This window comes from Ooceraea biroi, chromosome 10 (genome assembly GCF_003672135.1).
Source record: "Ooceraea biroi isolate clonal line C1 chromosome 10, Obir_v5.4, whole genome shotgun sequence".
Taxonomy (NCBI): Eukaryota; Metazoa; Arthropoda; class Insecta; order Hymenoptera; family Formicidae; genus Ooceraea; species Ooceraea biroi.
Window position 1 is genome coordinate 7,615,525 of NC_039515.1, and position 26,268 is coordinate 7,641,792.

General features: G+C 37.8%; 1 protein-coding gene across 3 annotated transcripts in view; it reads left to right on the plus strand.

Moving 5' to 3' along the window:
• The window catches only part of LOC105283753 (matrix metalloproteinase-2), a 243,452-nt gene that overhangs the window by 212,046 nt on the left and 5,138 nt on the right, over positions 1-26,268 (plus strand). For all 3 annotated transcript variants that reach the window (XM_011346782.3, XM_011346781.2, XM_020033093.2), the window contains 4 exons: positions 21,671-22,062; positions 24,698-24,996; positions 25,293-25,396; positions 25,759-26,023. In XM_011346782.3, coding sequence (XP_011345084.1) covers positions 21,671-22,062; positions 24,698-24,996; positions 25,293-25,396; positions 25,759-26,023 — 1,060 coding nt within the window. The remainder of the gene's footprint in view (positions 1-21,670; positions 22,063-24,697; positions 24,997-25,292; positions 25,397-25,758; positions 26,024-26,268) is intronic.

The window sequence follows — 26,268 nt, forward strand, 5'->3', positions numbered from 1 at the left end:
CTCTAACTTCGCAGGTGTATAACGAGATGGTTTCGGCTGACGGCGCGGAGCTGATAATTGAACGATCTAAACGATATTTTGATGACCATCCTTTTCTCGGATTTCCTCGAGGGAGGCGATTTTTCATTGGAAGCGCGCCTCCAGAGCTACCCTCAGCGCGAAAACATATTTGTTTTCCTTTCCTCTTCCTTGCCTTTCTTTTCTCTGCAAATCGCGGATTGTGCTCTAGCGGTGGTAATAAAACTGCACGCGAAAGAGAGGAATAAAATAGAGTGGAGCTTATTGCGCGTTCTGAAAACAGCTTTTTCTCACGAAACATCACATGAAAAATTGCAGAGATGCAGAGAATAATGAATAAAAGACAAGGAAAATGAGAAAATTTAGAATAGAAATAAGATATTCTACGAGATATGTCAGAATGCTCAGATTCTCATCTCTTTAGTTTCAGAATTTATTACATTATTATAAAAACTGCAACATTACTGCAATTATATGAAACCACAATTATAAAAATAAAAAAATATGTAAAATTAATACAAATGAATTGTAAATTAATACAGAAAACTCTATACATAAAAATTGTATTTTAAATTGTATAAAAATTTTATACAATATATATTCACATTCGCATATTTTTTATAACCTTAATATTTAGAAGATCGATATATATATCGTTAACTCATCATCGAAATCTCATTAATTTACGATTGATCATCATCAACAGCAATTAACGTGAATAAGAGAAAGCTTCGCAAAATGGCTATCGAAGGGAAAGAACAAATGGGCATATTTTCATCACGCTTTTCCGTTTCCCGCGTGATTTCTTGGGAAAGACGCCAAGAGACACAATGTAGCATATGAAGCGTTTTTACAATATAATAACGAAGTGGATATAGCCAATGACAGAATTCAAGACACAATCTTAGCCCGCTAGTCGGACCATTTTCAAGCTGCGGTTAATAGAACGCATTTTCCCTCGCGCGTGAAAGAGGGAAGAAGGAGTGAAAACGAGAGCAAGCGCTCTTTTCGGGCAGGCAGACGGTTCGCGTTTCCGCGTAATCCGACGAGAAAAGACGAGGGAGAAGAGCATTTGCTCTCGTTTTCCACAGGCAACGGTGGGACAAACGGCCGGCGTGCCGGAAACATCCCCTCGCCGGGAAGAACAGGGATGGGGTAAAATAAAGCCAGTCGCTGTGGAGTAAAGCGAGGGAAAGAATTCGGGATTCAGCGGAATTCATCTCATTAAATTGCGCGACGGGAATGCGAGCGGAGAAACAGAGCAAACAAAGCAACCTCGCCCCGGAAACGCGACTGCGGGAATGCGCTCGAGGAGCAACGTCATCGTGAAGTCCTTTAAGGAAACATTATGATTATGACTTCAACTTTTGTGCCGAGGAACGTGAAGTTCGAAGGCACGCCTTACCATCGCCGCAGTATCTCTCCGTTGTATTTCTGATCAAATTTCGATGCAGCTGAAATTCATGGTTCACTCCGCGCGTTAAAATTCTGACTTTTACCGATCTGTTTCATCCCGCCGCGATATTTGTCCAACAATTATTACCCAGCAATTTCGTGGTTTCAATTGCGACACGCTAAGTTCAATTTTGAGATTACGGTATTTTATGCGACAGCAATATCTCGAAATTAATTAACTCGAAAATATCTCACGAAACGTTGATCGGAATCACACGATTCGAATCTGTGGAACGCTCTTACCATCAACTTTTTTTCGCGAATTGTTTTGGCTTACTCAGATTTTTCTGACAGAGGACATTGGCCGACAATTTGGCGGAGGCGCGATCGCGGCGAGGGCGCGCGAATCGCGCGAAGCGTTGACGAACAGCTGATTCGCTCGGCCACGTGATCAAATCAGCTGGATGCGTACGCGCTGCTACTACGCGCGTAGTAGCCACGACCTGCCCCACTCTCACCCCCCCGCACGTGGCCACTCATTCATAAATCGAATGCGCGCGCGTGATTTTGTAAATGCTGTAAACACGAAAAAATTGATATAATTAGATGCAATAAAGACGAATTATCAAAGTTTATGAGTGTTTTCTCATCTACCTTGCGAGCATAATTGTGTCAGAATTTTTACCGGTCAGAATTTATTATATTTAATACAAAATAATTAATTTTATTTTAACTTAACTATATTTTATTGTCCCCTATATTTAATATTAAACATACGAAAAGAATATGGAGTAAAAATTTTCTCGATACGCAATTTACAGTTAAACGCAATATGCAGTCGATTCTCTATTCGTATTCGAGAATGCATTTTCATGCTTGTTTTCAATTGCAAACACGTTTGCAAAATTGAGTTAGAAGTGTCAGTATGGGTTCTAAAGCAGGACTTTTCTTCTCGTCGTGAGAAGTTTCTCGAGTTGCAAAGTAATTTTCCCATTTCGTCTTCGTATAAAACGGAAGATACTTTACATTGATTACTCTTAAAATGTGAAAAAACGCAATTGTTACGATAATCGTTAATAATTTGACTGCGATGCAAACATACTGTAAACAAGTCGAAGACGTATCGTTGAACGAGATGCAGTTTAAAATAAAATCTGCGATGTAAAATATAATAAAACAGTGAAACGTGCCGAATTGACTCTTTTGCTTTATTCATAAATCTCGTTTCCTAAAATGTTTTCAGAATCTCTCGTGGACATGGTTGTCATAAATATTTTATACACACCTATCACGTTTCACGGTTTTATTACTTTTCTCTCTGTCTCTCCCTCTCTTTCATTCTCGTAAATGTTATGCGGTTAATTTTTATTCCTATGTAAGTTATTACGTAATTTACTACAAAAATACGGGTCCTCTGGAAAACTAGTCCGCTTTCGTTATATCGCAAGCGAGATTTCAAGAAAAATAAGATCCACTCATGAGTTAAAATAAATAAAAGTGGATCTTTCTATACAAATAGTTTTTCTTGTAATTCAAAAAAGGTAGGTGAACGTAATGGAGAAATAATCCAGAGAAATCAATTTCGTAATATGTTATTTCCATATATCAATTTCCTTTCTTGGTTTAATAATATATATACAGGGTGTCCCGGGTTTTAACCGACAAACTGCGGGAGCATATTCTACTAGTGGAAATAAGAAAAATTCTTATATCGAGTTTGCTTAGAAATGCTTTCTTACAAAGTTATAAACCAATATTGAAAAGAAATATCAGATAAGTAACAACGGAACATAGTGTAGAATTTGGAAGGTCCAAGATGTTCACATGTATTCATGTTCACTATGTTGAAACGATTCAGTATGATTGTTACTTTCACAACAGTAGCCGTTAGATTTCAATCGTCGTGTCAACTAGCAATTACTATCAGAATGCCAAAAGTGTTTTCAAATGAGGAATACACCGATATTCATTTCGTGTACGGATTCTGTGACGGAAATGCACGAGCTGCCGTACGAGAGTATCAACGTAGATTTCCTAACAGGAGAGTACCAGACAGATTTAAAGCAACGAATTACTAATTCAGTTACTGAGATGCAACAAAATTTTCAGGAATGTCGTACCGTAACAAATTCTGTACTACGTCGATGTCTAGCTTGTATCGACGTGCAAGGACAACATTTTGAAATGCGTCACTAAATCATTGCGTAGATAATTTATATTTTTGTGAAAAAATCCGTTGTTACTTATCTGATATTTCTTTTCAATATTGGTTTATAACTTTGTAAGAAAGCATTTCTAAGCAAACTCGATATAAGAATTTTTTCTTATTTCCACTAGTAGAATATGCTCCCGCAGTTTGTCGGTTAAAACCCGGGACACCCTGTATATGTATATAATGTATATATATAATTATTCAATAAAATTCAATTATAATTATATAATATTTTTTCTTTAAATTCTGAATATATAATTTTTCTAAAAACGTTTAAAAGAAAGAAAATCCAAGATTCTAAAAATATTTAATTTAACATAAACGTATGCAATAAAATATGAAAATGATAATTAATTTTCAATTAATTATTATTTTCATATTTTATTGCATATTCTATCGTTTGGAATTCAAATTGATATTTTTACTTTTTTCTTCTTTTACCTTTATTTTCAAGAATCACGAAGATTATTCGTAATTTCGCGCCACTTCCTACCGCGACGACGCGTCGCAGCGCTCCAGAGGTACGTTACAGAAGCGGTGGCCAATCGTATCAGTGCGAGACGAGGACGACAAGTATTAGAGGTCTCTCGCTTTAGTGCGGTCGTCAGTTCGTGTTTGCTCGTCATTGCACAGTGATTGTGGAAGTAATGTGACGCCGAATACGTCAGGCGAACCTCGAAATGGTGACAAAATGTTTTCTGTGCGGACAATGCATCGAAGACGCGCAAGGAATATCATTCTACACGTAAGGTCCATGTGCACGCATGTGCGTAAATATACATACGTGAATGTAGCGTATTCTGCGCGACAAAATATCTTAGTTTTAGGAGGATTAGTGATCAACATCGAGCAAATGTTATATAAATAATCTCTAATTTGATTTTGCTCCGACTCCGACTTCGATTACAACACGAAAAGAATGAATGAAAATGTCAGCTGATTGCGAATGGAATTATCAAAGATGGCGCTGTGGATTTCTCCTAGTAACATCCAGGGCGTATGTCTGCTGACGCGCGTTACACGGATCTATTCTCTTTTGAAAAATTTTCAATTTCAATTTTTGAGCCATTTCGATCATTTTGAATCCATATTTCGGAAAAAGCAAGATAGAAACTATATCTCTCGTATTTATTATATAGGTAAATCTACCGCTTAGCGAACCCACCTCCTATCACCTTGTCCTTGACATATATTATAGAGGTCACCCTCTTGAGTGACCCTCAAAAGGTTTTAGCCGTCGATCGTTGTTTACTAAAAAGTTATTAACAAAAGAAGTTTAATGATTTTGCACGAATTTTCAGCCGTCCACAACAAGCAAAGGTTATATTTTCCGAAACTGGAGCCCCGGACACATACGCTCGGTTTCAGCCCGCTTCGCGGGAGGGCGGGGGGCGGGGGCTTCGCCCCCGCCCCCCCCCCGAACCAGTGTAACAGATTTTACCGTACAGATTTTGATCACCTGGTACACGGCACGGATTTCGGCGGGGGGGGGGGAGCGAAGCCCTGCTAACGGTTAAAGCAGAGAATACTTTGTATTTAACTGTTTATGCTTTTGGTTAAAGTGAAGAATACTTTGTACTTATACAGGGTGTCCCGGGTTTTAACCGACAAACTGCGGGAGCATATTCTACTAGTGGAAATAAGAAAAAATTCTTATATCGAGTTTGCTTAGAAATGCTTTATTACAAAGTTATAAACCAATATTGAAAAGAAATATGAGATAAGTAACAACGGAACATAGTGTAGAATTTGGAAGGTCGAAGATGTTTATGTTGCGTGTATTCACATGTATTCATGTTCACTATGTTGAAACGATTCAGTATGATTGTTACTTTCACAACAGTAGCTGTTAGATTTCAATCGTCGTGTCAACTAGCAATTACTATCAGAATGCCAAAAGTGTCTTCAAATGAGGAATACACTGATATTCATTTCGTGTACGGATTCTGTGACGGAAATGCACGAGCTGCCGTACGAGAGTATCAACGTAGATTTCCCAACAGGAGAGTACCAGATAGATTTAAAGCAACGAATTACTAATTCAGTTACTGAGATGCAACAAAATTTTCAGGAATGTCGTACCGTAACAAATTCTGTACTACGTCGATGTCTAGCTTGTATCGATGTGCAAGGACAACATTTTGAAATGCGTCACTAAATCATTGCGTAGATAATTTATATTTTTGTGAAAAAATCCGTTGTTACTTATCTCATATTTCTTTTCAATATTGGTTTATAACTTTGTAATAAAGCATTTCTAAGCAAACTCGATATAAGAATTTTTTCTTATTTCCACTAGTAGAATATGCTCCCGCAGTTTGTCGGTTAAAACCCGGGACACCCTGTATTAAAAGAAACTATTCTATATATTAACGATTCACTGCTTTAAATGACTTTCCTTCCTTCGTTCATATACATATTCGTCTTTTTTATATCTTTCAATATTCAAATAACTACTATATTGCAAAATTTCTTTGTTAATAACTTATTCATAAACAACGATCGACGACTAAAATCTAGTGCGGGTTATTCGGGAAGGTGACCTTTGTAATATATGTCAATATTATGTCTGGTCGCGTAGACAGCTAAAATTCGTGCAAAATCATTAAACTTCTTTTGTTAATAACTTTTTAGTAAACACGACCGGTTAAAACTTGCACATGTACTCAGAGGGTGACCTCTATAATATATGTCAAGAAATATAGATTTGCTAATCGTGATTAAATTATATAGCTTTTTCAGTTGCATAATATCTAACATTTCCATTTTTTCTACTTATTTTAGTTTTGAAATTTTTTTGCAATTCGCTATGTTTTTTTCGATTTCTGGCTAAACCTTTTGAGGGTCACTCAAGAGGGTGACCTCTATAATATATGTCAAGGACAAGGTGATAGGAGGTGGGTTCGCTAAGCGGTAGATTTACCTATATAATAAATACGAGAGATATAGTTTCTATCTTGCTTTTTCCGAAATATGGATTCAAAATGATCGAAATGGCTCAAAAATTGAAATTGAAAATTTTTCAAAAGAGAATAGATCCGTGTAACGCGCGTCAGCAGACATACGCCCTGGATGTTACTAGGAGAAATCCACAGCGCCATCTTTGATAATTCCATTCGCAATCAGCTGACATTTTCATTCATTCTTTTCGTGTTGTAATCGAAGTCGGAGTCGGAGCAAAATCAAATTAGAGATTATTTATATAACATTTGCTCGATGTTGATCACTAATCCTCCTAAAACTAAGATATTTTGTCGCGCAGAATACGCTACATTCACGTATGTATATTTACGCACATGCGTGCACATGGACCTTACGTGTAGAATGATATTCCTTGCGCGTCTTCGATGCATTGTCCGCACAGAAAACATTTTGTCACCATTTCGAGGTTCGCCTGACGTATTCGGCGTCACATTACTTCCACAATCACTGTGCAATGACGAGCAAACACGAACTGACGACCGCACTAAAGCGAGAGACCTCTAATACTTGTCGTCCTCGTCTCGCACTGATACGATTGGCCACCGCTTCTGTAACGTACCTCTGGAGCGCTGCGACGCGTCGTCGCGGTAGGAAGTGGCGCGAAATTACGAATAATCTTCGTGATTCTTGAAAATAAAGGTAAAAGAAGAAAAAAGTAAAAATATCAATTTGAATTCCAAACGATAGAATATGCAATAAAATATGAAAATAATAATTAATTGAAAATTAATTATCATTTTCATATTTTATTGCATACGTTTATGTTAAATTAAATATTTTTAGAATCTTGGATTTTCTTTCTTTTAAACGTTTTTAGAAAAATTATATATTCAGAATTTAAAGAAAAAAATATTATATAATTATAATTGAATTTTATTGAATAATTATATATATACATTATATACATATACAGGGTGTCCCGGGTTTTAACCGACAAACTGCGGGAGCATATTCTACTAGTGGAAATAAGAAAAAATTCTTATATCGAGTTTGCTTAGAAATGCTTTCTTACAAAGTTATAAACCAATATTGAAAAGAAATATCAGATAAGTAACAACGGATTTTTTCACAAAAATATAAATTATCTACGCAATGATTTAGTGACGCATTTCAAAATGTTGTCCTTGCACGTCGATACAAGCTAGACATCGACGTAGTACAGAATTTGTTACGGTACGACATTCCTGAAAATTTTGTTGCATCTCAGTAACTGAATTAGTAATTCGTTGCTTTAAATCTGTCTGGTACTCTCCTGTTAGGAAATCTACGTTGATACTCTCGTACGGCAGCTCGTGCATTTCCGTCACAGAATCCGTACACGAAATGAATATCGGTGTATTCCTCATTTGAAAACACTTTTGGCATTCTGATAGTAATTGCTAGTTGACACGACGATTGAAATCTAACGGCTACTGTTGTGAAAGTAACAATCATACTGAATCGTTTCAACATAGTGAACATGAATACATGTGAACATCTTGGACCTTCCAAATTCTACACTATGTTCCGTTGTTACTTATCTGATATTTCTTTTCAATATTGGTTTATAACTTTGTAAGAAAGCATTTCTAAGCAAACTCGATATAAGAATTTTTTCTTATTTCCACTAGTAGAATATGCTCCCGCAGTTTGTCGGTTAAAACCCGGGACACCCTGTATATATATTATTAAACCAAGAAAGGAAATTGATATATGGAAATAACATATTACGAAATTGATTTCTCTGGATTATTTCTCCATTACGTTCACCTACCTTTTTTGAATTACAAGAAAAACTATTTGTATAGAAAGATCCACTTTTATTTATTTTAACTCATGAGTGGATCTTATTTTTCTTGAAATCTCGCTTGCGATATAACGAAAGCGGACTAGTTTTCCAGAGGACCCGTATTTTTGTAGTAAATTACGTAATAACTTACATAGGAATAAAAATTAACCGCATAACATTTACGAGAATGAAAGAGAGGGAGAGACAGAGAGAAAAGTAATAAAACCGTGAAACGTGATAGGTGTGTATAAAATATTTATGACAACCATGTCCACGAGAGATTCTGAAAACATTTTAGGAAACGAGATTTATGAATAAAGCAAAAGAGTCAATTCGGCACGTTTCACTGTTTTATTATATTTTACATCGCAGATTTTATTTTAAACTGCATCTCGTTCAACGATACGTCTTCGACTTGTTTACAGTATGTTTGCATCGCAGTCAAATTATTAACGATTATCGTAACAATTGCGTTTTTTCACATTTTAAGAGTAATCAATGTAAAGTATCTTCCGTTTTATACGAAGACGAAATGGGAAAATTACTTTGCAACTCGAGAAACTTCTCACGACGAGAAGAAAAGTCCTGCTTTAGAACCCATACTGACACTTCTAACTCAATTTTGCAAACGTGTTTGCAATTGAAAACAAGCATGAAAATGCATTCTCGAATACGAATAGAGAATCGACTGCATATTGCGTTTAACTGTAAATTGCGTATCGAGAAAATTTTTACTCCATATTCTTTTCGTATGTTTAATATTAAATATAGGGGACAATAAAATATAGTTAAGTTAAAATAAAATTAATTATTTTGTATTAAATATAATAAATTCTGACCGGTAAAAATTCTGACACAATTATGCTCGCAAGGTAGATGAGAAGACACTCATAAACTTTGATAATTCGTCTTTATTGCATCTAATTATATCAATTTTTCGTGTTTACAGCATTTACAAAATCACGCGCGCGCATTCGATTTATGAATGAGTGGCCACGTGCGGGGGGGTGAGAGTGGGGCAGGTCGTGGCTACTACGCGCGTAGTAGCAGCGCGTACGCATCCAGCTGATTTGATCACGTGGCCGAGCGAATCAGCTGTTCGTCAACGCTTCGCGCGATTCGCGCGCCCTCGCCGCGATCGCGCCTCCGCCAAATTGTCGGCCAATGTCCTCTGTCAGAAAAATCTGAGTAAGCCAAAACAATTCGCGAAAAAAAGTTGATGGTAAGAGCGTTCCACAGATTCGAATCGTGTGATTCCGATCAACGTTTCGTGAGATATTTTCGAGTTAATTAATTTCGAGATATTGCTGTCGCATAAAATACCGTAATCTCAAAATTGAACTTAGCGTGTCGCAATTGAAACCACGAAATTGCTGGGTAATAATTGTTGGACAAATATCGCGGCGGGATGAAACAGATCGGTAAAAGTCAGAATTTTAACGCGCGGAGTGAACCATGAATTTCAGCTGCATCGAAATTTGATCAGAAATACAACGGAGAGATACTGCGGCGATGGTAAGGCGTGCCTTCGAACTTCACGTTCCTCGGCACAAAAGTTGAAGTCATAATCATAATGTTTCCTTAAAGGACTTCACGATGACGTTGCTCCTCGAGCGCATTCCCGCAGTCGCGTTTCCGGGGCGAGGTTGCTTTGTTTGCTCTGTTTCTCCGCTCGCATTCCCGTCGCGCAATTTAATGAGATGAATTCCGCTGAATCCCGAATTCTTTCCCTCGCTTTACTCCACAGCGACTGGCTTTATTTTACCCCATCCCTGTTCTTCCCGGCGAGGGGATGTTTCCGGCACGCCGGCCGTTTTGTCCCACCGTTGCCTGTGGAAAACGAGAGCAAATGCTCTTCTCCCTCGTCTTTTCTCGTCGGATTACGCGGAAACGCGAACCGTCTGCCTGCCCGAAAAGAGCGCTTGCTCTCGTTTTCACTCCTTCTTCCCTCTTTCACGCGCGAGGGAAAATGCGTTCTATTAACCGCAGCTTGAAAATGGTCCGACTAGCGGGCTAAGATTGTGTCTTGAATTCTGTCATTGGCTATATCCACTTCGTTATTATATTGTAAAAACGCTTCATATGCTACATTGTGTCTCTTGGCGTCTTTCCCAAGAAATCACGCGGGAAACGGAAAAGCGTGATGAAAATATGCCCATTTGTTCTTTCCCTTCGATAGCCATTTTGCGAAGCTTTCTCTTATTCACGTTAATTGCTGTTGATGATGATCAATCGTAAATTAATGAGATTTCGATGATGAGTTAACGATATATATATCGATCTTCTAAATATTAAGGTTATAAAAAATATGCGAATGTGAATATATATTGTATAAAATTTTTATACAATTTAAAATACAATTTTTATGTATAGAGTTTTCTGTATTAATTTACAATTCATTTGTATTAATTTTACATATTTTTTATTTTTATAATTGTGGTTTCATATAATTGCAGTAATGTTGCAGTTTTTATAATAATGTAATAAATTCTGAAACTAAAGAGATGAGAATCTGAGCATTCTGACATATCTCGTAGAATATCTTATTTCTATTCTAAATTTTCTCATTTTCCTTGTCTTTTATTCATTATTCTCTGCATCTCTGCAATTTTTCATGTGATGTTTCGTGAGAAAAAGCTGTTTTCAGAACGCGCAATAAGCTCCACTCTATTTTATTCCTCTCTTTCGCGTGCAGTTTTATTACCACCGCTAGAGCACAATCCGCGATTTGCAGAGAAAAGAAAGGCAAGGAAGAGGAAAGGAAAACAAATATGTTTTCGCGCTGAGGGTAGCTCTGGAGGCGCGCTTCCAATGAAAAATCGCCTCCCTCGAGGAAATCCGAGAAAAGGATGGTCATCAAAATATCGTTTAGATCGTTCAATTATCAGCTCCGCGCCGTCAGCCGAAACCATCTCGTTATACACCTGCGAGTAGAGATTTATTTGAACCTCGCATCTCTTCATTATACAGGGTGGCCCATTTTAATTTATACAGTCGATGTTTTAAAAAACTAAAAGAGATACGAAAAAATGTTTCAGACAGACATGTCACGATTTCGAGGGGGACATAAGATGATACCATTGGTTTGACCTTGAATAGTCGTTTGAAGGTCACGCGAAGATCACCTTCAATTTCTTAAATTGAAACCCCAACTTTTTATTGCAGATTCTTATTCTCCATCGAAAAGTAAGTAACTTTTGTCTGAAACATTTTTCCGAAAAATGTCATCTTATGTCCTTAAAATGTCCTCAAAACTCATCTTGAAGATCATTTTAAGGACATAAGATGACATTTTTCGGAAAAATGTTTCAGACAAAAGTTACTTACTTTTCGATGGAGAATAAGAATCTGCAATAAAAAGTTGGGGTTTCAATTTAAGAAATTGAAGGTGATCTTCGCGTGACCTTCAAACGACTATTCAAGGTCAAACCAATGGTATCATCTTATGTCCCCCTCGAAATCGTGACATGTCTGTCTGAAACATTTTTTCGTATCTCTTTTAGTGTTTTAAAAAATCGACTGTATAAATTAAAATGGGCCACCCTGTACATACATTTGTCAGGAATTTCTTGTTTTCATGAAAAGACTGAAATCTAATCTTGAGCTCGCAAAGGAAATCTCTAGAGAATATGCAGAATACATATCCCATGTTCGTCATCCTGATATTCTTATAAAGCCAATAAATATCAAAATGAATTCATGCGAGTATAAAATAATATAACGGGAATATAGTTTAATAGTAATTTCACAAATTGAATTTAAAAAAATGTCTTTAATCGTCATACAAAAAATGTACACGATGAAGGAGTGCGATCGATCGTGTGCGAAATAAGAATCGTTAAATTGTAAGACGAAACACGAAAAACCTGTTCTTCTAGGTACATTCTGGGCGTCCAGAAATTACTGGCGATTTAGAATAGCCAGTGGCGGTGCTTATCTCGCACTCTGGCACGGAAACAATAAACGAGCGTAGCTTAATCACGTTTTACCACGCCATATTTCTAACACGGAGAAACAGACGGAGGGAAAACGAAAGAGAGAAACAGAGAATTTCGTTGAGGCTAATCTCGTAAGTGCGAGCAGTTAGTAAAAATTACTTCATAAATAACAGGCAATGGCGCGATTCGTGAGTTTACTTAATACACGATCGGAATTACGTTTACCTTCGCGATTAACTCGCGCATCCTCTCCTGATCCTCCTGGCATCGCGCCCTCTTTACCCCTTTGTGGATCGGGAGCGCGGTAATTTACATTCGTTGCGAACTTTCGCGACTTACCCCGGGGGAGGACTCCTTAATCCCACCCTCCCTCTCTCTGGAGCTTCGGGGGAAAAAGCGTGGAGCAATAAAAATAACGCGGGAGTTGCAATGTAGACGGAAGCAAGTTACTCGGAATCTGCAAACTTTGCCGATACCTGCGTGTATAGCAGACCGGCCGGCGGTGATGGCGCCCGAAAGTGGAAACTTGTGCGACCGTGTTGTTGAACACGCCATAATTTCCCGCGTGCCCCGACCGCTGCAACAAGCTACAACGTTACCAGAAGCATCCACGTGCATGAAAACGTGCCGCGAACGGAAAATCTTGCGCGCAATTGCCAATCGTTCAAGTTTTTTTGAGGAAGTGTGCTTGTTGAATTTTCCTTCTTCCTCTTCCTGAAATTGCTTGATTTTAATTTACGCAACATGTATTTGCACTTTTCTCTCAAACCTCGCACAACGAAACTTTATTTAAATCTATGTGAATCTACCAGATTGAATTGATAATTAATATTGATTCACATATCCATCTGATTTTCATAAATTTTGTTTCTTGAATAAGAAATACCATGTTTGCGTTTCCGGATTAAAGTATTATGCGTTCAGCAATGTATTAAATCAACATTTCGAATTGACGTTAAATCAAAATCGGCTTATAATCGAATCGGAGTCAAGCGAATTATTGCATTGTAAAACAAATATGAACGTTGGAATTATTAAAACCGAATCCTTTTAAAGCGAGATCGGAGGAGTGAATGAAGGGCAAATCGTATCCTGAAGTCTACGAAGTCTATGATGTCGAAGGAAATAGTAGTTCAAGTCGCGAAATACGGCCGAAGTTCGCCACGTGCAAGACAAAGTTGAAGGTGCGGCGCGAGCATTCTGACGCGACATGGTCGTTTATTCCAGACACGGGTTGTCGGAATGAGGTCTCGCGGGTGGAATCGCGATGATTCCGGTTCCGGCCCAGTGGTTTATGGGAAAGGGCGTGAGCGCCGACGACGTGCATCACACCGATGGACTCGAAGGAACGCAAATCCGACCGTTTCTCTCCCTTTCGTAAAACCGCATCAGCTCGTTTTATCTCGCCACCCTTCTGCAAGTAGCTAATTACCAACCTGATTTATAATTGCAGCCCCCATCTGTGTCGTTTCCAATGCTTTTCTCATTTTCTTAATACTAGAAGTATGATTGGAAAAATTAAAAAGAATATTTAATCCGTTCTCTTCTCTCTCTCTCTCTCCCCCTCCCCTCCCTCCCTCTCTCTAACATTCTGATAGAGTTTAGGCATTTAGACAATTGAATATAACATATGCGAATGTAACAATCTTTCATGGAATTCTCGATAATTTATCCCGTGCAACAAAATTGAGTAATAAAAGATTTTTTAATTGTGATTCACTATTCGTATATATTTAACTATAACACTAATTATATTTAGAAGATAAAATTTTATATATAGAGGAAAGTCCCCAATTATGAGATACCATATCGATTTTGCCGAATGTAAGGAAATCTATAGGCAGAATTTAAAAATGTAATATGTTATCTTGAAGAGAATTTAATAAGCTTTAGGTTGGTGAAATGAAAAATCTAATATAAATATTATTTTTTCTGAAAATTAAAAAAATTTGAAAAAAGAGCTTTACGCAGGATCGAGAAAGTGTGCTCCTAATATAAGATACCTCGAGAAATCGGTGTTAAAAGTGCAAAATACATCAGTATTGCAAGTAAAATCTTTATTAGATAGTTTTATAAAAATACTGCTGCCACAGCCTTCGCCAAATCTTCACGATTCCACTGTCGACGCTTCCTCGTTCCTCTAACCTCCATAGTCAGATTCTATAAAAATTAAATACACAAAAATTCGTAATATAAATTCGTATTAACTTTTCTTTAACCTTAAGTAGTATTTTCTTTCTTTTTATTACACTACATAATCCTCATATTCGAGCAATAATTATCTCATATTAAGAGTACCCTGAATGTCTCATTATACGAGCCACGCGCCTAGCGGTTCCGCGATCATGAAATCTAACCTCTACAATTAAGCAATTCAACAAATCGCGTATTTTCCTGTTACTACGATTCTACTCTATCATTGCATACTGAATTTATTGCCAACCATTTCTTTATTATATAATAAACAAGGTTTAAAGACTTACCTCAAGTTCCTTTGACATGTTCACAATTTCACAAATCTTTTCTTGCGAAGGCTAAACGCAATAACGAACAATGAATTTTTCACTAAATACATTTTACACCTAGAGTAATAAGTTCATGGTGGAACTAACAGATGGTACTCACTAGTTTAGCAGAAACCCGTTATCTCATATTAGGAGCATATCTCATAATAGGGGATTCTCCTCTATGTATTTTCTATTGCACATTGTAAGTGAAAATGTAACAATCACACCCCTCTCACGTTGTCCTACTTGTTCATACACGAGGAACTTAAGCTCCTTTGAGTGTTTAACTCTTCCCCGTTCGGCTATCCTTGCTTCTAACCTCCGTGAATTTACGTAGCCCTTTCTGCTAGTTGGAATGCACTTCGCAGCTGTTTTCTTCGCGATATATCTTGTTCTCTTGGCATATATTAGAGCCATTTGTTAAGCTCATTATGGGGTTGTTTTGATGCCAGGTAGTTTCGAAAATTTATCACTTATAGTGTTAAATCGTAGTTTGATGTTATAACATCGCTATAGCGATGTTATCGTCAAGTTCCTTCGAGAAGACAAGAGATCAACTTTTAACTTTTCAGAAAATTTTTTAATGCATTAAAATTATAATTCCCGTATTTAAAGAAACCTCGACGTTTTAAATTTTGTTAGTCTGGGAAATATTTATTCGCCAGAGTTGTCCGCGATTAGAATGCTCGAGCAAAGTATTGTTTTTTACGAAGCGAAATTGGAAATGCAATGCGCAAATAGAATGCGGAACGACAACAAGATACCATCGCTACTGTGCAAAATTGCTAACGAAAACCTTCAGTTGCTAAAAAAAATAAAATGTCATAGTTTTGGGCACGCGTTACGCAAGCATTACGCAAACATTTACGTCGGATGATATATGAATCATCAATCGGGGAACAATGCGCGAGTAAGAATGCCTGACAAAAAGCGAAATGAGATTACGTAATTGGACGAAGTTTATATGTATAATGGAAAAGTTCTGCTATCTTCTCTGGAAAAACTTATCCAGCGAAAAAGCAATGAAAGATACGTAATTTCCTGAAATAAATTTCCGATTTCCGAGATCGATTCGATTCGAAATGTCGACAACATCGCGAATGAATATTTTCATTGCCTCGATGAAGTTTCATAAATTACGGACTTGGTGAACAATGGTCTTGTTTCTTCACGTTTCCATAAACTGGAAACAATTTTTTCGTTCGCTGTTCCTCTCGGTTTTGCGATTCAGCGACAGAGAGAGAAAGAGAGATAGACAGCTATGTGACATATCGATTCTGAATTGCATGGGTCTTCGGTTTCTATTTCCGCGAGGTGTTTCTATTTCCTTTTATTACTTTGCTTTCATTCGAATGGCACTCAACGACGATTTCCTTAATCCAACGAATTACAGCACAGATTTACTGAAAGCGTGTAATCAAAATTTTAAATACGAATTTCTCAACTTTGCAATCACGAACTTTCAAGAGTAAGTTAAAACAGAAATTCATGCTGTAAATGAATAAACGTAATAATTATTCGTTTAATAGGGAAGCAAGACTTTTTAAAACCACGATTACGTTCCATGTTGCCAAAAAGGTTTCTGATTGAATCTCTTGGCGTGTTTTTACGGTTCAAAGTTCTTTCTTTTGTAGCCTGCATTTTGTAAAAGCCTTTTCACGTGTGTTCCGCACGTTTCTTGCTTCGTTCGCGGTCGTAAATACACGAAGGTTTGAAAGGGTCGAACCATATTTCTCTGGTTGCGACACAGTCATCCTGACCAGAGACATTTCGAAAGCGGTTTAATCTCGTAAGCTCCCGAACCGCCGACCAGCATCCCGCGGACCGCGGATTTTTTCGTGTTCTCGTATTTCCCGCGAAAAATTCCGGAAAGGGAACAAAGCGCCCGAATCGATGCGACGAAACCACTCCACGTGAAACGTACGAGAGTTCCTTTGTTGCGGGATAATGAAGAGGCGAAATACGATTTTCTTCTTTATGCTCGCATAAGCTCGCGTGCTCCATCAAGGCGTGTTGCTTGCAAAGCGTTTCTCCAACTTTTCAATTTCCGACAGCTAGGAAAAATCCGATTTTCCCTGCAAATTTCTCTCCAAAATCCTTCGATTGGTTGTCAATATTTATTAGCTTACATGGCGTTCTGTTTCATATCATTTGTATATGTTTAATACACGAAAATACTGCAAATGGAATTCCATTTATCCTTGAATAGTGAAAGTTCTACATTTTAAAATTACTAGTTCTACATTTTAAAATAGTAAAAGTTCTATATTTTAAACCACTGGTTTCGGTGGAAACATTCTCATTTTCGCTCGGATTTTTACATCGATCGATGGTTTGGATCGATGATTTTACATCGATTGTAGGGAGTTCATGTAGCGAGCGACATCAAGAAAAGAGGATGGCCGTTCTCCGCTTTTACTACTTGGCCCCTCTGTCGCGGTAATAAATCCTGGCGTTATTTCCGGACGAAAACATCTCCCGGTTGACGATGATGCATTCTCGAACGACATCGTGCCCCGTTTACGTCGTACTCTTCTCGTCCGCATCAAAATCGTTATCGTTCACGCACCCGTCTGTTTATATTTCAAGCTAGACTCGCCGCCGCTTCCTGCCCGTATCCGATTTTAATGAATCGTAACTCCTCGTTGTAGCAGTTGCAGCATTAATGCGCGAACCGCGTGCGTTCGCTTTAATCGGACACGGCTATCAGAAAATAAGAGGCTCTTCTTTGTGAACGGAACTCGCAGCTTCCTCTTGTTTCTCGCTAGTGGACCAAATACCGATTATACGTACCCCGTATGCTAGCGAAGTAAAATCAGCGTCAAGTTTTACAAGAAAATACTTTCCTACATCATCTCGCGCGCGGGCGGAATTATCTTATTGATCGAAAATCTGACTTCATCTCTGAAATTTAATTTCAAGGAATGTCATCTTATCGGCGAACAGCTCACGAACTTGACATTTGCACCCTGCAAACGATAGTGTCTTTCCCAAGTTTCGTGAAAATGGTTTTCGCTACTTAAAACATGACTCTATAATAACTTTAAAAATTGACTTTAACCGGCAATCAAATATAATAAAATCCGGGGTTAACGACGAGGCGACGGGAGTGACTCAACGTCTTTATGTCATAATCGGAAATTATTCGGCGGGAGGATCGCCCGCGGCCGACAGAGGAGGATCCACCATCGGGAGGGGTAGAAACGGATTGGTGGTACGGAGGGATGAAGGCAGTAGGCAATTATCGAGCGCCGTCATTGTAATTGCATCGACGGCCGGAGCTGAGATTAGATTCGGCGTTCAGGAAGCGGTGGTTTCCTCTCTCGCTCTGTCTCTCCTTCTCCACCCTTCTCTCTCGCTCTTCTCTCGCTCTTTCACAGTCTAGATTACGCTAATTGGTAGGTCACCGGCGAATATTAATTATCGTCGGCTGCAGAACCGTGCAACCGCGCGTCGTTACGCCGGATACTATCGCGTCCATACGCCACTCGATAAGCCCCTCCGAACCGATTTCTCACTCGGATTTCTATGCAAATATGCGCATGGGACATGCCAAAACTCGCTCGCTTGCTCGCAAAAAGGCTTGCAAAAACCATGGCTCCGACCCTTTTAAATCTGCGTCCTCTTCGGACGACATAACTTTCAATTTCGCGTTTTTCACTGGATTTACGAGAAAAATCTTCACCCACTCGAGAGCGTTTCATATCTCGCACCTTTTTTAAATAACTTTTTTTTAATATCTCACGATATAGCGTTGCGTGTTTTTCAAGGAATATGGGAAAAAGAGAGAATTCGACATGTAATGCATTAACGAACTTCCATCGGTGATCCATTTTGTTGTTACAATAGATATTAATACAATCTAGTTGTCCGAATTGATGATTCGTGTGGAATGGTCTTTAATGTTGATGTCGTTTCTCGTTTTGTTTATTGTTTTATCTGCAATCGTCGAATGCGAATTATGTAAACATTTCATATCGAACGATAACGTAAATTTTGCCAATGCATACGTAGTCATGCGCATAATAAGTACACGCATAGGAAGGGGAAAATCGAATGTGTATCGATATCAGTTTGCATATCGAGCGAAAGGAAAGAATATGCAATTCGGTGAACGCTCTCGTAATTTCGTCCTGTCAATCCGATTTTCGCGGCCAGCGGAATTAACGAGCGGATAAATAAATTTGCCTGCGTTAGTATGTACAATGCGCCTCGTCGAAAGAATATCATAAAACGCATCGGTGCACACGTGATCACGGTGAAATCGAATCTTGATATCGTGCATGTGTGCATCGAAAATGTATCTCTCCATAAAACGTTGTAAAACATTTTGATAGCGATATTTCTTCCCCGCATGTAATGCAGTATCACGCGCGTGATTGATACGATTTTGCATTTTTTTCGGGGATACCTACAATTCCTCTCTTTCAAATACATACAAAAAACTGTCGGCTGTATTTCACGTCAGAATATTTTAACTTTATTGTTTTTTTTGTTACATAACTTTATTATTTTATTTATTTATTTAATATTTTTATTGACATTGGTTTTATGAGATACATGCGTAACTTTCCGCTATTTTCTTTTCGAAAATTTTTGTTTTATTATGCATAAAGAACAATTTAACCATCATGTCATATGACGTTTTGAAGATTTTAATATTAAAATTCATGGCTTTAAAACCACGAAGGAGCGGAAATATATTTTCTCTAAATATTTTTCGAAGGATGGTTAGAAAAAAGATTCAAAATTGTGCATACATCTCATATCAATATATTAAAAATTAATTAAATTAAAAAATGTTTGAAGTGTAGTCGATAAATTTAAACTGCCATACATACACATACACGTATCTACAATATATCTTTCCTCATTTTTCGAATTCTGTTATATCGGCGAAATTAAACGTGTATTGTAACCAGCGCATAATACATACTTTAATGATTGGATTTATTCGGCTTGAAAGGATAATCAGTTACATTGTGTGGATCCGACATTGCACTTGCTTCTCGTTAAGACCTTTGTTAATGTCAAATCAAATCCAAATAGCGAAACGTGCGCTAATTATTACCGCATTATTAACAGTAATTGTTATAACACGCAGAACGAACATTGTGTATACGGTATAATTGTCACAAGAGAATAATCGTCGCATTCCGATTCGTCGTTTAGACCAGATTCGAGAAATGTGCGGGGAGTAACAAAATAAGAGATACCGAACCAATAAGAGACACGTTTACGATCGTCAGATAATCGTGCGTCCGCACATGTAAAAGCGGAAAAATTCAATTTCCCGAGAGTGGATCGAAAAGATCAGCTGCTAGATGTGGAAGTTCTGTTTGCGTGTGCGGAGAGACATTTTAAAAGCTCTCGCCCTCTATTCCTCTTTTTTTCGTTTTCTCTCTTTCTCTCTGTGCGCGCCTCTCCATTGTCGATTCATTGCACCAAGTGAAATAATGCCCGTATATCATCCGAGAGTCAATAGCCCCTTGACGAATCGCAAACGCATTTTATTTGACGTGCTCGACTCTCGTCGAGGACGCCGCGCACGATTTAGCGAAAAAAATGCGATCGCCGGAAGCTGGCAAACAGTTTTGGCAGGCTAATCAAAATCGTGGTGAACGGTGACGTTCGTAGTCGAGAAAAACGCAGTCGACAGTATACAAAAATTCGTTTAAAGCAAAATCAATCAAAATATGAATCTTCAATTTTTAATCAAAGTGTCGAGTTCGCGTTGCAGAAAAGAAAATTTGAGACAAGCACTTTTTTCCTATTAAACCTTGTATCTTTGTACATTTGCTGTATTTGTTACCTATTTTTATACAAATATATGCAAATTTGTATAAAAATAGGTAACAAATACGGCATGTTTACTACTACTAATCTATATATTTTTTTATTATATTTTATATTTTTTATAATTTTTGTATCTTTATTTTCGCTCTACGAAATATCTTTTTTAATAGCGATACATAATTTATAATAACGCGACACGGCCACTCTTGCTAATTAATGCGTCTTTCCGTAACATGATTAGCAATGATAATATTCAAATGGTGAACCTGCTTCCTCTCTTTGCAGCGACTGATGTCTTTGCGTTTCGATACAAATTATCCGATATCGACCGCGCTCTGTGATAAGGGATTTCTTTTCATAGGGGGTCGCTCGTGATGAAAGGTGCCGAGATGAATTCATTGCACCACGAATGATGAGAGCGAGGACGGTAGAACGGAATCAGCTCTTTTTGCTTCTTCTCGCATTAGCATTTGCTCGCGCATTCGCGTACTCCACGAATAAAACCGACCCGGAATGCACCGACGTATTCGCGCTGATAAGCAAGCCTGGCCGCGTATCACATTGAGTTGCACCAATTTATCATCAGCCCCGAGAATTCCTCTGGCTAAATAAATCTTTTTCATAATAATTTCCGCTTGCGTCAAATTTTTCTATCATCGTTACGACCGTTTTGCTCATCTGCATGTTGCCTTACAATCACGATATCACAACAATAGAATTAAAATGATGATAGAATAATATAAATTGCCCGAACAATTCCTTTAACTTTGAGTTCGAAACGTAAAATTACGTAATTAGTAATTCCTGATGTTGCTCAATCACTGTAAAAATTCTTTCTCTCTGCCTCGTAAAACGTGGAGACATTTTACCGCTACAGATTTCCAGCAAATCTCCGCCGAATTAATTAATTGCTGTATCTTTAATCACTCAGCTAGGTTGAATATATTATATACTCTTCTTTGCCGTTCTTCTTTTATAAACAGAAATTACTTGAGTAAACGCAAAGAAATACCCGAATAAAATGGACAAACGGTCGTTTGTTTGCTTTTTGCAGGCGCTCCCGAGGGTAAGCTCTGGGGCAATATACCGGGTGGTCCGCCGCCACCGGAGCGACCACCACGGCCAGCACCGACGACGACGACAACGACGACGACCGTCGCGACGACACACAGATCCTGGAGAAGGCCTACCAGGCCCAACCACTATCCGGACGACGACAGACCCGGACATCCGGGTCGTTATCCGCCTCACTATCGACCGTACAAGCCTCATCGGCATCACACAACTTGGTCGACGTCGCCGACGTCGACGACGACGATGAGACCCACACCGAGATTCAGGCATCGGTGGACCCCGCCGCAGCGGTACGACGTGCCCGATAAATGCGATACCAGTTATGACGCCATTAGCATCATCCGCAGGGAGGTCTTCATCTTCAAAGGACGAGTAAGTAATTAGATTTAGAATAGCGAAGAACGGGAAGAGATAATAGAGTCGAAGAGAAAACTTTTTGATAAAATTGAAGAGATAATATTAAGCATTTAACGTTATTATTTCACTTTCTTGCAAAGAAAAAAATGATGTTTGTTTTCTAGGGAGAGGAAGAGAAATAGTAGAATAAAACTGGTCCTTTTTTAAATTAAATGTTTAATACTCCGACTTTTATTAAAATATTGAAATTTTTATTGAAATATTGAAATATAATTTTTTATTACTAGAGGAAAGTCCCCGATTATGAGATACCATATCGATTTTGCCGAATGTAAGGAAATCTATAGGCAGAATTTAAAAATTTAATACGTTCTCTTGAAGAGAATTTAATAAGCTTTAGGTTGGTAAAATGAAAAATCTAATATAAATATTATTTTTTCTGAAAATTAAAAAAATTTGAAAAAAGAGCTTTACGCAGGATCGAGAAAGTGTGCTCCTAATATAAGATACCTCGAGAAATCGGTGTTAAAAGTGCAAAATACATCAGTATTGCAATTAAAATCTTTATTAGATAGTTTTATAAAAATACTGCTACCACAGCCTTCGCCAAATCTTCACGATTCCACTGTCAACGCTTCCTCGTTCCTCTAACCTCCATAGTCAGATTCTATAAAAATTAAATACACAAAAATTCGTAATATAAATTCGTATTAACTTTTCTTTAACCTTAAGTAGTATTTTCTTTCATTTTATTACACTACATAATCTTCGTATTCGAGCAATAATTATCTCATATTAAGAGTACCCTGAATATCTCATTATACGAGCCACACGCCTAGCGGTTCCGCGATCATGAAATCTAACCTCTGCAATTAAGCAATTCAACAAATCGCGTATTTTCCTGTTACTACGATTCTACTCTATCATTGCATACTGAATTTATTGCCAACCATTTCTTTATTATATAATAAACAAGGTTTAAAGACTTACCTCAAGTTCCTTTGACATATTCACAATTTTACAAACCTTTTCTTGCAAAGGCTAAACGCAATAACGAACAATGAATTTTTCACTAAATACATTTTACACCAAGAGTAACAAGTTCATGGTGGAACTAACAGATGGTGCTCAATAGTTTAGCAGAAACCCCATTATCTCATATTAGGAGCATATCTCATAATAGGGGATTCTCCTCTACATATACACAATATTACGTATATTCCATATATTATTGGGTCGTCCGGAAAGGTCGTGCCGATTTTGAAGGAAAATTCAAAGGCAACATTCTTTTATGTCGATAAATATTTATTGACTTATGTATGCACCGTTTTGTTTCACAACCTTTGTCCATCTTTCACGCAACTGGAAGATTCCATTCTCCCAGAACTTCTTAGGTTTCTCGGCGAAAAACTCCTCAAGGTGGTTTTTTATGTCGATCAAAGAGTTGAAGTTCTTGCCGCTAAGAGAATTTTGCAAAGACCTAAATAAGTGAAAGTCTGAAGGTGCAATGTCTGGTGAATACGGTGGGTGAGGTGGCACATCCCAGCCAAACTCCAACAATTTTTGTCGGGTAGTCAAAGAAACATGAGGTCTGACATTGTCCTGATGGAACACGACGCCCTTCCTATTAGCTAATTCTGGACGTTTTTCCTGAATCGCTGTCTTTAATTCGTCCAGTTGCGAGCAGTACTTATCTGCATTTATCGTTTGGTTGTGTGGTAGGAGCTCATAATATAGGATTCCTTTCCAATCCCACCAGACGCAGAGCATGACTTTTTTTGGACGAAGGCCGGCTTTCGGAGTGGTTAATGCTGGTTCATTTCGCTTACCCCAGGATCTTTTTCGTTCTACATTGTTGTAAATGATCCATTTTTCGTCACCCGTCACTAATTGCTTCAAAAATGGTACGTTTTCGTTGCGCTTGTACAGCGAGTCGCAGATGGAAATGCGATCCATTAAATTTTTTCGGCCAAATTATGCGGAACCCATACACCATAGCAACTTACGTAACCAAGCTTCACTACATGATCGTGGACAGTGGTTTTCGATATTTTCAGTATCTCTGCTAATTCACGTGTCGTGTAGCGCGGGTTATTCTCGATCAGTGTCTTGATTTGGTCATCATCAGTAGTAGAGGTCTGCCCGAGTGTTCTTGGTCCTTAAGGTTAAAATCACCAGCTCTAAACTTAGCGAACCACTTACGTACGGTTCTTTCAGCTAAAGCGCCTTCTCCGTAAACAGAACATATCGAATTTGTTGCTTGCGAGGCATTTTTGCCTTTCCGGTAATAGAAAAGCATCAAATGTCTAAAATGTTCTTTGTTTTCTTCCATCTTGAAAAGAGTACAAAACTGACACGAATCAATTAATCTGAAACAACTTTTTTCCTAAAGATGCGTTGAAATGTCACCTTTAAGCATATGTATATAAATCGTATGTTTTCAATAACATTGATATATTCAGACATGTTCCAACGCCATCTATTAAAAATCGGCACGAACTTTCCGGACGACCCAATATATGCATCGTTATGTACAATCACATACTGTAAATGTTGCTATCTCAATTTAATAGTTTTCATGACGGGTTTTGATTAACATATCCAAAAATTCAAAAATTCTTTACTGAGGAAACTTTTTTCTGGTCCACAGTATCTATGGCGAATAGGAGATCACGGAATCTATGAGGGCTACCCGGCGGAGATCACCAGGTTGTTCAATCTACCGGCGGAAATCGATCACGTAGACGCCGTGTACGAACGGCCGGATAAGAAGATAGTCTTCTTCATCGGTCGCAAGTACTATGTGTTCAATGCCAACAACCTAGAACCGGGTTATCCGAAACCTTTGACGTATCTGGGGCTGCCGGCCTCTCTGGAGAAAATTGATGGCGCCATGGTATGGGGCCACAACGGCAGAACTTACTTCTTCAGTGGCTCCATGTATTGGAGGTAAGCGATTAGAGCGCGATATCACAAATTTCTAAATTCCTTAAATCAGATTTGCATTAGACTCATTCTTACTCTGTTGTCTATAATTTTTTCTATATTATTTTCTTTCAAATTCTTTTCTCTGCATCTCTGCGAGTATTTTTGAAACGCTTAGATATTTTTATGATACACTTGGTAAAATGCATCATAAAATTTAATCACGCGACAATATTCGCAATCCGGTATGCATCGCTTCATCCTTCTTTTTAATCCTTCAGCAAAAATTAATGCTTCAATTTAATATTCTGTCCCCGTAGGTTCGACGAATCTGTTAATTACGTAGAACTCGATTATCCCAGGGACATGAGCATGTTCGCCGGCGTTGGGAACGACATCGACGCCGTTTTCCAATGGAAAAATGGTAAATTTCGAAAATCAATCTTAAATTCAGATAAAGTCCGATAAAGTATGCATACATAGATTATAAAATTGTCCTTTACATTCCTATTATTAAAAGTTTTATTACATAAAAAGTGAATATAATTTTTAGAAAATCTGGTGTTATATATCTTTAAAATAGTAATATTAATATTAACTTTTTAATCAATTATATCTCTTGTCTGTTTATATTAATTTAATATCAACTTTAATTTTTCTAATAACTTTTACTCCTCTCATTTTTCTGTTTTTAATATTTAATTCCTTTAATTTTATTATAATTTACTGTATAATTAAAATTATTAACTTCTTACATGTGATTATACAATCCTGCTTTTCCGATAGGCAAGACATACTTCTTCAAGGGCAAAGGGTTCTGGGAGTTTGACGATCTCAGGATGAGGGTAGCCCATGAGAAGCAAAAATTGTCGGCGCCCGTCTGGATGGGCTGCCCGCCGCCGGAAATAGAGACCAATGATATCGAAACTAACTTGCCCAGGAAGTCGAGAATCGTTTCGACTTCCTCCGCCGCTGCCATCGCTACTGCTACGGCAGGAAGAACTGTGTCGATGCTCGCAATGGTCGTCATGAGCTTCGTTGCGAGGATAATGTAAGTATAAAAATTAATTAACGATATTACTTAGCGTCAGATATTAATTTAAAAAATTCAACGAAACAATTTATATAGAGGAAAGTCCCCGATTATGAGATACCATATCGATTTTGCCGAATGTAAGGAAATCTATAGGCAGAATTAAAAAATTTAATACGTTATCTTGAAGAGAATTTAATAAGCTTTAGGTTGGTGAAATGAAAAATCTAATATAAATATTATTTTTTCTGAAAATTAAAAAA